Genomic DNA, 15156 nt, shown 5'->3' with positions numbered 1-15156 from the left:
ATTTAATATTAATTAATTAATATTAATATTAGATTAATAATCTAATCAGTCATGGCAATGACACATTAGGTATCGGAGAACTCCCTAACTGGGCCGGCTTGTTGGAAATATGTCTCTACAGTACAACAAAAATGAAGCAAACTTATCGATCAGGGCACGTGAAATGAAAAAACATACTTGATGAAGAAAAGGAAAAAAGGTAGCATAATAAAATTAGAATAGCATGGAAAAGTGTATTTATTTCCATAATTCCATTCAAAAAGGGATCTAAACCCCATTGAGAATCTATGGGGTATTATTAAGAAGAAAATGAGGGGCACCAGACCCAAAAAACTGACAGCATCAAGGGAATCTGAACTTACACAACTCCCAGGCAATGCTAAAGGCTGATTGCCTCAATGCCACGGCACATCGAGGCAGTGATGAAAGCAAAGGGATTCCCAACCAAGTATTGTAGATTAACATATCGTTTTGAAAGTACCATATTTTGATTGATTTAATGTGACCCTAATTTCTCTTTTTTTCCACAAAAACAGAAGTAAAAGGTAATTTCTTCACAGTCTTCTAATTTTTTTCAATTCCTGATTTTGTGGGTTTTATGAGCTGGAAGCCCAAATTATGTAAAAATTAACAAATAAATACTTGAAATTGTTTAACTTGTGGGCCCCGAATCTATAATCTATGAAAGTTTAACTTTTTGAATGGAATTATGAAACTTTTCCATGATATTAAATATTTTTATTTTGGGTTTGTTTTTTGGAAAGGGCCTGTATATGTTGTTACTGCAAATGGCTATTCATTATTCCCTACAGATCTCAGTGTTTTACTTTGCATACACAATTGTTCTATGCACTTTTCTTTTTTCGTCCTAAGATGCTTTGTCAACATTTTTGGCACAACAGCAACCCTTTTCAAACCGCAAAACTGGAAATGTGTGTACATTTAAATTGATTTGTTGCTCACACTTTGATTTATTGCCCTGTGATTGTCTGGCAACCGTTGGAATTCGTTGTCGTATTGCTTATTAGGCCACAAATATATCGGTCCGGCCTACTTGAGATCAAATTGGGGTGAATGTGGACTCTGAACTCAAATGAGTTTGACACTGTTGGTCCAAAACGTTTCAACGTCATTGACGTAGTGAATCTACGTAAATTACGAACGTTGTTTACGTAACGTGCAGCTGAATTTGTGGAGGACAATAAAGCTGCTTTTTAACATGTTTGGGAATCAAGTTGTACCCTTTCACGAGCCACAAACGTGTTAAGTGTGGGGTACGTCCTTCGACTTTACTGTTTTGGGAACGTCGAACGAGAGCAGATCACTTGCCGGGCCTACTAGCTAGAGACTTGCTGGCCGGCTAACCAGGCTAACCGGCTTGGGTAGATAGAGCTCGCGAGCTAGCTTGGGGTTGCCAGCAGCAGACAGTAGGTTGGTCTCATTAAAAGTTCACCGTTGGAGCCGTTTAAGTTCCTCTCTGCAAAACGCTAATGGACGAACGGAATTTCTCAAGATGGGGAAGTATGTGCAGTAGTCATTCGGCTGCTTCTTTTGGGCAACGTTTTAGTGGATTCTAGTGGAGGATGTTGATGCATTTTGACGTTGCGTGTGCCCTGACTTATCTAACTCTGGGAGTTACTCCTTTTGGGTAGCTTTGTCCTTTATTTTGTAAAGGAAGTTTTGATATTATTTGGACGAACGTTAAAGCCACGCTCAGCCAAGTTCGGACACAAAATAGCCTAACATTAAATAGTGACAAAGAGAACGTGTGTGTGTAAATACTTCAAAATGTGTCACTAAATGACGTCTTCTTTTAGAATCTCCAAGAAGACGTCGATCGAAGACTCTGACTCCACCCACCAACGGTCAAACTCACCGCAGATCTCCGTGCTTAACGTCAAGGTGATCTTTTTTTCAAAGAAGGCATTCGTTGCCTCTATTGCACCCAAGAGTTGGCGCTTTTTTTCTTTTTCTTTTTCTTTTTAATTTGTGCTTATGATCAGAAATCTGTGCGCGGGTGGAGTCATGGCCGCCTCCATCGCCAGAGGTCAGGAGAGCGCCTCCTGCAGGTATAACAATAAATGATAAGCGGGCAAGAGTACTTGAGCGTTTCTTTTGTTTGTGACAGGGCGCATGGTAAGCTGTATTTTAAAGACGTTGTCAAGATGCTGATGGGACTGGGGAGACCGCCCAGAGAAACATCCACGACCAGTCACACAGCAGCAGGGGGCAGTAACAGCCAATCACACGGGTCAACGGAAGCTGCGTCCCCCATGTTACACAGGTGGGTTTGTGTATAGTAGTTGTAATACAGTGAACCATGTATGCGTTTGCTATTCACGAATTTACATATCTGCTTTTAAAAAAAAAAAATTGTGAAACCTTTCTTCACCTATTTGCTTAAAAAAAATCACCTATTTGTGGTTCTTGTGCTCTTTCCAAAACACCCTAAGATGCTACAAGTGGGCACCAAAGCCTCGGCTAATATGAAAATAGTAATTTGTGTTAAGGAAGTATGTTGAAGTGATACATATTGACTGTTCTAAGAGCTTTGTTAAGGTTAGCCTGGGTCGTTAGCGGAAATAACAGACAAACGGTCTTTGATTTATGTGTATGTTTATACTCTGCTTAATGGCTATCAAAAAGCTCACGTTAAAGATCGCTGGAGGTCTCATAGTTGCTTAACTGTTTATTTTTTAATGGGTTGCTAAGGCACCATACACACACACTTGCAGTGCATTCCATATTTTTAGGGGTAAAGTTGTAAGATAATTTTTGAAATGATACAACAGTATTTGGATCATAGTTTGTGGTATATATTACATTTTCAAAAGTTATAAGGTCCCTTTTCCCCATTAATAGCAGGGGTATAAGAAAAGATAAGATATAACCTTTATTAGTCCCACAGTGGGGAAATGTGCAATACTGTACTGTAGTTGATTGAGGAGACTTGAATGAATACATACCTATGAATGTACATTCATACAGACTGAAATATATATGAAATCAATATTAAGTAACAAGTAATATAATTAATGAATAGTAATTTTGAATTTGAAATTACACAGTAGATGCCTGCCCAGAAAGGTGTTGGCTGAAGCCAAATCTCATTGTGCTTAACCTTCCCACATCATCAGTGAGACGAGTCAGTGCTCCACACTCAGCAATACAGCCAAACGCGAAGTATCTTCAAACGTAAAATAATATCATGTCTATTTTAATATGTATTTACATTATTTCAAACATTCTTTGACTGTAAATTTAATAAGCGAACAATTGCACAGGTTGACCCTTTTAACTGATGTACATTGTTTTAAATCCTAATTCGGAAAATAATGTTATCTATGTTTTGCATTAAGAAATCCTTTTTATGTAAAGTGGAAAGTGAAATACTGTATGTTCTTCTCTTCCCTTTTATTTTTAAATGCACTTGACTTGCTTGAACAGTGTTGTACATGCGGACAATACTATTTTAGCAGTTTTATTAAGCTAAATATTTCTCACCGAAAATACTTGTACAAAGGATTGTTTTCACCAAGCTCCTGTTATCCATTTCGTCCACTAGATGGCGCCCAAAGCGCCCCTCAGATCATTATCTCCAGCCTGTTTCAGAGTGTCTTCCTCCACAGAAGAGTGACTATATTGGCAAAAGTATGTTTGTCTGGTCATGTTATAATCCAATTAAAAGTTTGGATAGCTTAAAATGCGGCCCTTTTCTCCTACAGGTGTTTTTTCACCTGATAAGTGTGTATTTGTGGTGGCGTATGACTCGCTGAGAGGGCAGCTACAGAATGGGAGTTTGAGCTCCTCTTTGCAGGCATATAAAACACTACAAAAAGCTGATGTTATGCAGGAGGTGATGATCAAAATCATGTAATCAGTTATGTGGTGTAGTCAGTGGAAATGTTTTCTAAAATTGATCTTTCTTCCTTACCCCCTCTTCTAAGTCTACTTCAACTACAAATGAAGCGTCTTCGTCACGAGAGACAAAAGCTCATGCTGATCGAATCCTCAACAGGAAGTCCAACAGGAGCAAGTCAAATGAGGAGCCAGGAGAGGACGAGAGAAAGATATGGATGGCCTTTTGCCGGAGGAAGAAAACAAGTAGGGTAGCTGGCCTTTATCCTCGTAGCAGGAAACCAACTCGGTCGGAGCCCAGTGAGTTCTGAGCAAACTCTGCCACCACTGTTCTTGATACAGACATCTTGTGTCTCAATGATTCTGTTCTTCCAGTTGTTTTATCCAGTGAAGACGACGAGGCGGATGAACGTGATGAGGGCAGCCAGATTTACCAGACTCCTCATTGGAATCAAATACCTCATCAGACACAAGGAGGAGACCTGGAGCTACCGTCCTTCCTGGAGCTGGACTTTTTGTCGCTTGACATTGGCTTGATGCATTCTGATGCCAGTGGGAAGATGAAGGTGAGGTGTAAAGTCGCCAAATAGTGTGCAACAGAAGTGACAGGTTTCCAGTTCCTGTTGGGAACTGACAGGTGACACATTGTCAGTAATGGGACAGACATTTGTTGGTTGTCTATCTCTGACTTAAGACAAGTGAGTGAGAATAAATAAGGGTCTAATGAGACTGTTTTTGTGTCCAGATTACATCCAGCGGAATTGTTCTCCCGCTTAAAGGTACCAAACATTTCCTCAGAATTGAGAACTTGTGTGTCAGAATGTCTGATGTGCTGGTGCCTCTGTCCCGCAGGAGTGGAAGAAAGCGAGGTGACTGTGGTTGCGTCACAAATGCTAGGCTATGGTTTATGGGATGGCAGTGTAGCTCTGGATGGGACTCTGCTAGATGAGGTGGTAGGGCCCGCGCCGTCGCTCCTCTTCCTGTGGGTGACGGATGCCCAGGCCAACGTGCTGCACAGGGAGATAGCCCTCATCCAGAATACCAGTGCCCCAGGTAAAATTACGAGGAGTCGTCAGATTATTCAATTGTCACCCACCCTGCTCACCATGTTTGTGTGACAGTTGACATGCTGTTTCAACCTGTACAACTGAAAAAAGAGAGAGGGAAAATAAAAATAAACAACTATCAACACAAAATACGAAATGTGTTATGGCCCTATGAAACAAAGTTGTACATTTTGTCCATGATTCCAAAAGGTCAATTTAGTCCAAACACAACACTGCTCATCACCAAAAGAACACCATACCAACAGTAAAGCATGTTGTGGCTGCATCATGCTAAAACTGGGGCCTTAGTTAAGGTGGAGGGATTTATGAACAGTCTGAAATAGTAGTCAGTGTTCAGTCATCTGCTAGAAAACAAAAAAAAATCAGTCTGGAAAAGCCTACTAGAACAGCTGACCTTTATTTGCGTTTAATCAGAGGCAAGTGGTTGTAGACTCACGCTTAACATAAGTTTGTGATTGGTTAATTCTGAACATAGCCACATCCCAGTTAAGAGGGTGTGCGCACTTGTGAAACCACATTATCTGAGCTGTTTATTTTAACTTCACCTCTTGAAAATATTGAAGTATTAATAATTAAACTGTTCTCCCTGGGGTCAAAGGCCAACCATGCTCCATCCTTCTACTGGTGATGGCAGAGCAGCTTCCTGACTCCCAGGCTGCACTGTTGGCATCTATGTTGGAGATGACGGAGTTCAGGGAAGGCCGCTCCTCCTCAGGAGGGGGGCTGACCTCCCCTCTGGACTGGACTGATGGGCTGCTGCTCATCCACAGCTGCCCCGCCCCACTGGACGAACACCTCCTTCGTCTGCTGGGCCAGTTGCCGGTAAGACTAACGTCTTGTCTTCTCGTTCCCGTCACCGGTGTGCAGGGGATGGTCCACCTCTCACGTGTGATTGTGTTTGTGTACCAGGAGATGTCCAATCCGCTGAGAAGAAGCTGCAGAAATCAGGCATCTGCTTTGGAGGTGGCCAGCAGGTCAAACACTGACTGCACTTTACCAGCATCTGGTTTAACAGGGGTGTCAAACTCATTGTAGTTCAGGGCTCACATACAGCCTAACTTGATGTCAAGTGGGCTGGGTCAGTAAAATCATTGCATAATAAGCTGATGTTTTTCATTAGTACATGAGGAAAATCTTTAATGAAACGTCCTTTTACAAAACATTAACAACAACCTCAGATTTCTTAAGAAAAACGTGCAATTTATTTCATGTTACCATGTTTTTGTGTGTGTTAAACCTGATCACAGTGATTGTATAAAATCAAGGAACAAAACTTTAAAGTCACAGGTATTTGGAACTGAAAAATATGGAATGGCACTTCTGAATTATTTCCTCACCATTTTCTAAAAGTGCAAAATACTTCTCAAAACCTGAATTGCATTCAAAACTGTACAAATTAAAGTAAGAATGAGTATATTTTAAATGTATGAGAAAGGCTAACTACTATTACCACAGCTGGTGCTGTTATGAACTGAACACTGTTCAGCCACAGCGGCTACTGAAACCACCTCACGCATCCACAATTTCTTATGTATTGTGTCATCTAAGCAGACGCTGAGAAGATGACAAGGTGGTCGATCAACCGTCATCAACAATCACTGTCGGCTGTCACTGCGCCGAAATGAGAAAATTGGCTTTCTGTTCAATCTTCTGTTCTCTTCTAGTGTACTTGGCTTTCTTATCCATTCACAAGTCAGGACTCAGTTTATTCACATTAATGGCCTCACAGACAGTCAGTAATTATAGAACTCTTAACACATCACTGCAAGGTTGCTACATTGTTTTTTTCACTTTCAAATTCATCTGGCAGGGTGGAATGAACCCCCTTGCGACCTGATTTTGGCCTACTGGCCATATGTTTGACAACACAAGTGTACAACCAATATTTGAAGTGTTTTATGACTGTGTGACATTGTTTTGCGGACAGGTTAATTCAGTATCCGGCGGCACCCTCCAGAGGCCGGATCACAGTGACAAAGGAGGACTTGGCCTGTCTGGAAAGTGGCCAGTTCCTTAATGATGTCATCATAGACTTTTACCTCAAGTGAGTCAACAGAAAGTGTCAAATCATATAAAACAGTTATTGCCTGCCTCTAGTGACTGGTGTCTTCACCCAGATTCCTCCTCCTGGAGGGTGGTGGCCGAGCCGTGGCTGAGCGGAGTCACATCTTCAGTAGTTTCTTCTTTAAACACCTCAGCAGTCGGCAAATCTCCAGTGAGGGTGCTGCTGTCGCCCCGTAAGAAAAAACCTGTCATGTTGAATAAGGAAATGGAAATGTAACCACAAATGGGAATAGAACGCAATGATTTTGTTGTCAGAGATCAGTACATGAGGCACCAGAGGGTGAAGACATGGACTCGCCATGTTGACATTTTCACTAAAGACTTCCTGTTTGTGCCCATCAATAAGGAGTAAGTAATGTTGGAAAGAAATCCCTGAAACATTTATCCCAGTCCCTTCTTTCTGTTCACACCTGACTGGGTACTTCCTACAGAGCTCACTGGTTCCTGGCGGTGATTTGTTTCCCAGGTCAGGCTGGCACTCATTATGAGCAGCGTACAAGTAAGCACGAAGCACATATACTAGCCGTGTTTCAATGGACTGGTACACCCTTCAGCAGCTGCATGCATGACACGACAACACAGAGTGGCACTTTAACATGTGATCTCTTGTCTTAGGTGGAACCAAGCTCCTCAGTATGAGATCAGAGCAGCCGCCGGTAAATATAACAGACAAACGAGCAGGGGTGGAAGGATTCACCAATTAATTGATATTTATATATCAATTTATGTTCTTACAATCCAACCGCATGCATCGATAAAGCCTCAGCAAATGGTCCCTTTTTGGGGGGGCATATCTGATATATTTCAACTGCAACTCAATTATCAGTTGTTTATCAATATTAAAAAATAAATAAAACTAATCGTGTCTCAACTTACTCTCTTACACTGATTGTAGTGAGACACTTAGTGTTTGCGAAACAAAAAGTAGGTTATACACAGTTTACCTGTAAAGATATGTAGATAAGTGTTCTTTGGTCAGAGCATGTGAACTATACATAAAGTGCCGTGAAAATGTAGTTAAGACCTTCCTTATTTCATTTTATTTTATTTTTTTCAAATAATCTTTTGGTATATTTATCACACTTATATGTTTCAGATCATCACACCAATTCTAATATCGCACAAAGAAAACCGAAGTGCAGCTTCTAAATGATGATTTTTCTTATTCATATTATTTTATATCACTTTATATGATATATTCTTTAGTGAAAAAGTAATTGCCTCCTGAACCTAACAACTAGTTGTGCCACCCTTGGCAGTAATAACAGATGTCAAGGCTTTGCGCAAACTACTGGTAGTCTTCTGCATCGCTATGGAGAAATCCTGGCACAACCTTCACAGGATTGTTGTAACCCTACTATATTGGAGGGTTTTTGAGCAAGGTCATACCACAGCATCTTAGTTGGATTTAGATCCAGACTTTGACCTGACAAACCCCCCCACCCTCCCATCCCCACCCATATTCATTTTTTTCTAGCCATTTAGTGGTTGACTTGGTGGTATGTTTTGGTTTGTTTTAGCTGCCAAATAACCCAAGAGCGCTTACCACTCCTGGGAAAGTTCACCACTCCTCCCAGTTTTGTCCATTCGTGGATAATCGCTCTGTCTGAGGTTCGCCGGAGTCCCAAAGCCTTGGAAATGGCTTTATAACTTTTTCTGGACTGATACTGATTTCAATCCCTTCGTTTCTTCAATGAGTAGCAGTAAGTTTGACTTCAGTGTACAGTATTGTCTACAGTGTACTCTTTGGAACCTACACCAGTACTGACCAGTATCCAGGTATTTATTGAACACACAGGTGTCAGGTTTTTACAATTAACAAAGATTTTTTTTTATCAAATCGTATCATATTAAAAAGTAGAATGATTGAATTCTTGTAAAAAGTAATCGTTATACCCCTGCAGTTTGGTGTTTCAGTTAGTGTGCGATCAAAGATTAAAATCCAATGTCTTTTTGCAGCCATGTACAGAGCAAGGTTGCATGAGGGAGGTCACGTTGACTCGGTGAGTCTTCTGCCAAATTAGTGTACAGCCCCATGTGGAATCATTTGTATTTGACCGCGTTTCCCGTTTGCCTGCAGGCCATGCATCTTGGTCATGGACTCTCTGAAAGTGCAGCAACATGAAAACGTTTGCAAGCTACTGCGAGAGTGAGCATTTACTATATATTCACAAGATTTACAGTGCACACGGAAAATATTCAAGAGTATTTCGAGCGCTTCACTTTTTTCATATTTTATGTCACAGCCTTATTCCAAGACTACTTATGTATAAGGTGTTTTGTTTCAGTATAAAAGATAAAATAAATCATGTTGTTATAAAAAAGGAATGTATTTCATTTTAGAGTTAGAAGAGTTGGAAAAATTGGGGGAAAAGTGAAGCGCTCTGAACACTTTGCTGATACACTGTATTCTATGGAAGAAGAAGAAGAAGGAACTGCATGCTAACAGGATACATTTCTGCAAGACACTACACAGTCTTTAGCAGTGGTCACATTGCAAAAGTCACCTGAGCACTAACTGTGTGTACAGCTACCTGGAGGTGGAGTGGGAAGAACGTAGGGGGCTACATCGCCTCTTCACCTCAATCAGCATGCACAGCTACAGCTGCAGCGTCCCACAGCAGGACAACAGCAGCGACTGCGGTTTGTACCTGCTGCAGTATGTGGAGAGCTTCTTTCAGGTGATGATACCATATTACCACACTCAACGTTGCTACCTTGAGCATGCCATAACATTTGTTTGCTTCATTTTTGCATTCACCATAAGTACAATGGTGCATTGAGATACGTTGCGTGACCACGCTTGTAATTCAAAACACTATCTCAAATCATCTTTACTCGTTGAAAGGAATGGAAATACCATTAATCAGTTCCTGCCCCCCCAAAAAATTGTTTTTTAAGAAGGAAAATAGCACTATAATATTTAACTTAAAAAAAATACACAATAAGAACTCTTAAAGAATGTCAATAAATAAACAATTTGTGGATGACTAATTCATTGCGGCTCGTTCTTGTGTGTGTGATTTGGCCACTGTGGGGCAGTATAATGTGACATGTAAATGAACTTGCAGACACAAGTGTTTTTGTAATTCGTGGAAGTGACTGTAAACTGCAGTTATATTAGTGGTTTTTCACAGAGGATAAAGAATACATATTGTTGTATTATTGTTTTGTTGTCTGTCTACTTGTATGGATGCACTGTTTGTCTTTAAATATCCATTCCCAAAAGCGTAATAACACTGCCACCTTGACGCTATTCATTAGCCCGTCTATGGCGTTTCCCATTATGTGTTCGTATTAAGCTAGCAGACTTCTTTGGTTGTTAAATACATTAGTATCGATCAGTTTGACAGTAAACCTTATCTGGGAGTGGCATTAAACAGTTTGAAACCGCTTTTTTGAAGAATTGTTGACTCTGCCAAACTGTTACTTGTGGAGTGAGTTAAATTCACTGCCGCTATACAGAGCTCATATCTAAAGTTTTTGCCTGCAAAGCAAATAATCGGCAGGACGACGGCTCCTATCTAAAAAAAAAAAGCCTCATAAGTTGGGTCACTCAAATCTCTAGGCACCACTTTATGTGCGACAGTATGTGCTGTAGACGTGGCAAAAGTACTCACATTGTTTACTTATGTAGAACTACAGATACTTATGTAAAGAAGATAAGAGTAGAAGTACTGATTCAACTCCTGTAATTAAGTAAAAGTACAAGTACATACTGAAAAAGGGTTGTCACTTTTGAATAGTTTTATAATCGATTCTTCTATTGTTCTATCAATTAGTCCATCGATTAATTAATCGGATAAAACTTTATTTTGCATAAAAGTTGGAAAAATCATTGTTTTCCAATTACTGTTTATTAATGATTATTATGGTTTAATGACTAGAAAGAGTACCACAGATGCATTACTTGCCTTGAGGATGTTGATGGAAAAGTACAGAGAAGGTCAGAAGGAGCTACATTGTGTCTTTGTAGACTTCGAGAAAGCCTATGACAGAGTACCCAGAGAGGAACTGTGGTACTGCATACGGAAGTCTGGAGGGGCAGGGAAGTATGTTAGAATAATACAGGACATGTACGATAGCAGCAGAACAGTGGTGAGGTGTGCTGTAGGTGTGACAGACAAATTTAAGGTGGAGGTGGGACTCTATCAGGGATCAGCCCTGAGCCCCTTCCTGTTTACAGTGGTGATGGATAGACTGACAGATTACAGGTTAGACTGGAATCCCCCGTGGACCATGATGTTTGCAGATGACACTGCGATCTGCAGTGAAAGCAGGGAGCAGGTGGAGGAACAGTTAGAAAGATGGAGGCATGCACTGGAAAGGAGAGGAATGAAGATTAGCCGAAGTAAGACAGAATATATGTGCATGAATGGGAGCGTGGTGGGGGAAGAGTGAAGCTACAGTGAGAAGAGATAGCAAGGGTGGAGGACTTGAAATACTTGGGGTCAACCGTCCAGAGCAGTGGTGAGTGTGGTCAGGAAGTGAAGAAACGGGTCCAAGCAGGTTGGAACGGGTGGAGAAAGGTGTCAGGTGTGTTATGTGACAGAAGAGTCTCTGCTAGGATGAAGGGCAAAGTTTATAAAACAGTGGTGAGGCCAGCCATGATTTACGGATTAGAGACAGTGGCACTGAAGAGACAACAGGAAGCAGAGCTGGAGGTGGCGGAATTGAAAATGTTGAGGTTCGCTCTCAGACACAATTAAACAGTATGATACAAGAGGGAGTGATGTACTCATCAATGTTTTTGCAACTGAGATCTATTGCTTTGGTTCTGATTAGTGTGAAGAACTACTAGTACGCTAAGCACTTCTGAGGCTGCTTCAGGTTCAACTACAGGTCAGTTACAGGTTACTGATACTAAGGTTGCAAATAATGATTCTCGTAATAGGTTAAACTATTTTTTTCCATGAATTGATAATGATTCAGTTACTGGTTTGGTCCTAAGAGGTCAGAAAATAAGAAAAAATATAACACATTGTTTGACAAACTAAAAGCAGATGTTTGCAAATATCTTATTTTGATTACACACAAATATGATGTCTGCTTTCGTGCAGGACTAAAGAAATCAGAGAATATTAACTGTTCAGAGGCTGGAATCTGAGGATTAGGACAATTTTTTTATTATTATTATTGTTGTTATTATTATTATTTAAAGTTAAGCAATGGCTTTAAACGATTTATCGATGATCAAAATAGTTGTCGATTAATTTGATGATCGATGAATTACCAAATAGTTGTGACACAACTCTAGACTGAAATGTACCCAAGTTCAAAAGTAGAGTTTTTACTGTCAATTACATACAATACCCCTTTTGATAAGTTGGTACAATGGAAAAAAAAAAACCAATAGTTTCTCTCTCATGAACTTCCATAGTACTCATACTAAGAAAAAAAAAAAAAAAAAAACGTGTTACATGTCTCATTTTCTTGTTGAGCTAGCTAGCATGCTCTTTGAGGTGGGAAGTGGGTAGACCGAAGTGGGAGTAGCATATCAATGTGGCGCAAATGAAGCGGATGCGTCTTCGGTTTGTATAAATGACTTCTGCGATCAAACTCTTTCTGGGGACACGGGTCTGAACGTTTCATCGAACCAGATGCTGTGATATGGACCAATCAGAGCCAAGCTCTTTTCCATAGTTAAATACAGGAAGATGAGCGCTCCAATCAGAGCGAAGCTCGTTTACATGTCACATAATAATGGAAATCCAACCGACTCCAATGCCAGATGGAAAAGACCAACTAGAATAGCTTGAAAAAGGACATTTTGGTTATTTCCAACCAAAATTGTCATGCAAACGCAATAAAAGAACATAAAAGGTTATCAAAATTAAATAAAAACTCAGTGATGGAAGGGGACCTTTAAATATGGCCATGGATTGGATCTGTTGCTGTCGTCAATAATGGTCGCTGCTTCATCCATTTCATTTCCTGTTTTTGCCTTACATCTCAATCGGTCAGTCAGTCAAGAGCTCAACCTCGGGACTTTGGCTTTCTATTTACGGCGTGTGTAAAATGCGTTGTCAGTGGCGGTTAAAAAAAAAGTTACAGGCCTATTTTATTTATTTTTTTACAAAGTAAGGGGTAGAAAGTGGACATCTGCTTTCAAACGTGAGGAGTAAAAGTAAGTCGTACTGATGTACTGTAGCTCAAAGTAAACTGCAACTGCTAGCACGCCTTCAGAACAAGCAGTTTTCAATTTTTGTCGGAAACAAACACAAGTCTGTGTCACACAATTAATACATTTATATCTTTGGCTCAACAGAACCCTGTGGTGCACTTTGACCAACCTCTCCTTTTAGGCCGCTGGTTTCCGCGACAACAGGTGCGGCAGAAACGTGAGGAGATCCGACACTTGATTCAGAGGCTTCACAGGAGTCAGTCACAGGCTGAAATTATTTGATGATTGTACAGTATTTTTCTTTGCTATGTATTTATTAATTTTGTTCATGTAGACAATAAAACATGATTCCATTAATATTTAGAAGCCCTTCATGATTGTTTTACTGTGATCATATGTTTGACTGATTTATTACACTTTTTTTGTGTGAGTGTAAATTGTCTGTTTTTTTCAACTGATTTAGGACAATTTTGCATCGCTGAATCTGAAAATTAGATGAGTTTCTCTTGCTCAGGTCAGGTTTTCTTGCCAAGTTGTTTACGGTTTATTACGGTAATCAAATGTTATAAACTATGCTTACTGTAAATTGAATAGTAGCACATTGACAAAAGTACCTGTAAATTGAATGTTATGTCGTCATTGTTCAAAATTCAGGGCCTGAAGTTCCATTTATTAGAACCTTTAAAGTGAAAATACCTGTTCATATAAACAAAAATGTGGCCATAGTTCAAAAAGTTGACCTGATTGAGCAAAACCAATGTGATATTTGGATTCAGCACATCAAAATTAGCCCAAATCAGCGACAAATGTGTGGTTGAACAGTGTTATTTTCTGTCTGTGAAACTGCAGTGTTCTTGGTACAGTATGTCGGATAGGGTTAAAGGTCAGGTACGAGAGAGAGCCTGCAGACGATCAGCTTACAGCTCGTTAGCAGGATCACACAGCACTAGGTCAACATCTTTCATTTCGAATTTGGTTGCTGTGTAAACTTTCAAAAAAATCTTAGTGTTTTAGTAAGTTTCAGCCATTGCGAGATGTATGGCCTGAAGCTGATCATCCCACTTCTGCTGTTCAACATCATGTCTGTTTTCCATTTAATCGATTGTTCCTTTTTTCCTCTTCCGTCCTGGTCCTAACTTGATCCTGTCTGGTACTCATGCCGCCGTAGCCTTGGCTAATCTGCCCAATGGGAGGGAAGGATTAGCGGATTTGTATCCCAGACTCCAAAAATAATCTTTGTCCTTAAGATACTGATCCTGATCGGCTACGTCCATTCGACTTCAAAGTAAAACGAGCGTTGTGGGGGTGATGTTGAGTATATTGCGCCGTGATCTTTAGACAAGCGTACTGGCAGGACTTGAGTTTGTCCCCTGATGTCTATTAAGCTGATTATCCAATAAAAGATGTCCGCTATTGTTGACGTAGGGGTTGGTGGAGGTGTTGGGGGAAGCTGGAATCACATTCATCTCTCTCCGAGTTTAACGTGATGCTAATTTGACAGGAAGGTGATAGTGGGAAAATGTGAATGACTATAAATGTCAGCATTTACAACATTGTTACAGTTCTTTTGAACACAAAACAAAAATATACTTACATGCTACCTCTTGATTCAGAGAGACTCATGTTCTTGATGAGTGTGAACTTGAGAGTGAATATGTATTGGTTATTAGAGGGGTCATCACATAGTTTCACTCAGAATGACTGTATAAACCATTGTAAAATGTGTTACATTTTATTATGTGCAGTAGCATGGTGGAGTATTGCTGGCACGTCTACCTGACAGTTCTGAGGTTCTAGATTCAAATCTGGGCTTTGGCCTTCCTGTGTGATTTCATGTTCTCCCCATGTTTTCTCTGGGTTCCCCCCACATTTTAAAAACATGCATGTTAGGTAAACTGAAGACTCTATACTGATATTCGGAACTGTTTAGAATTCCTTCCACCTTGTGTAAGTCCCCATGTCAAGTTGAAGAAGAACTGCCCCAAATCATGACACCCACCCCCCAAAAAAACAAAAAAACCCAACATCAATCAAAAATCAAGC

The 15156-nt window shown here is 40.2% G+C and overlaps 1 protein-coding gene across 8 annotated transcripts; it reads left to right on the top strand.

Moving 5' to 3' along the window:
• The first annotated feature begins 1121 nt into the window (after window positions 1-1121).
• Window positions 1122-13485, top strand: LOC133484333 (sentrin-specific protease 7-like). 8 transcript variants are annotated; one of them, XM_061786733.1, is made up of 21 exons: window positions 1122-1274; window positions 1818-1902; window positions 2004-2047; window positions 2129-2284; window positions 3566-3651; window positions 3726-3856; window positions 3948-4158; window positions 4234-4424; window positions 4604-4637; window positions 4711-4911; window positions 5524-5747; window positions 5835-5899; window positions 6853-6969; window positions 7043-7162; window positions 7245-7337; window positions 7421-7488; window positions 7605-7645; window positions 8949-8992; window positions 9070-9138; window positions 9520-9670; window positions 13258-13485. In XM_061786733.1, the coding sequence occupies exons 4-21, from the start codon at window positions 2166-2168 to the stop codon at window positions 13393-13395; spliced, it is 2103 nt and encodes a 700-aa protein (XP_061642717.1). In that variant the 5' UTR covers window positions 1122-1274; window positions 1818-1902; window positions 2004-2047; window positions 2129-2165; the 3' UTR covers window positions 13396-13485. The 8 variants fall into 8 exon arrangements, 6 of the variants coding, with proteins under 6 accessions (XP_061642717.1, XP_061642725.1, XP_061642707.1 ...); XR_009790378.1 differs by lacking the exons at window positions 1122-1274; window positions 13258-13485 and adding exons at window positions 1281-1521; window positions 8510-8692 and having other exon boundaries at window positions 9520-9535; XM_061786704.1 differs by lacking the exon at window positions 1122-1274 and adding an exon at window positions 1283-1521.
• The last annotated feature ends 1671 nt before the right edge of the window (window positions 13486-15156 follow it).

Source organism: Phyllopteryx taeniolatus, chromosome 1 (genome assembly GCF_024500385.1).
Source record: "Phyllopteryx taeniolatus isolate TA_2022b chromosome 1, UOR_Ptae_1.2, whole genome shotgun sequence".
Lineage (NCBI taxonomy): Eukaryota > Metazoa > Chordata > Actinopteri > Syngnathiformes > Syngnathidae > Phyllopteryx > Phyllopteryx taeniolatus.
The sequence above is the reverse complement of the archived record's forward strand: the minus strand, read 5'-3'. Positions and strand labels throughout refer to the sequence as shown.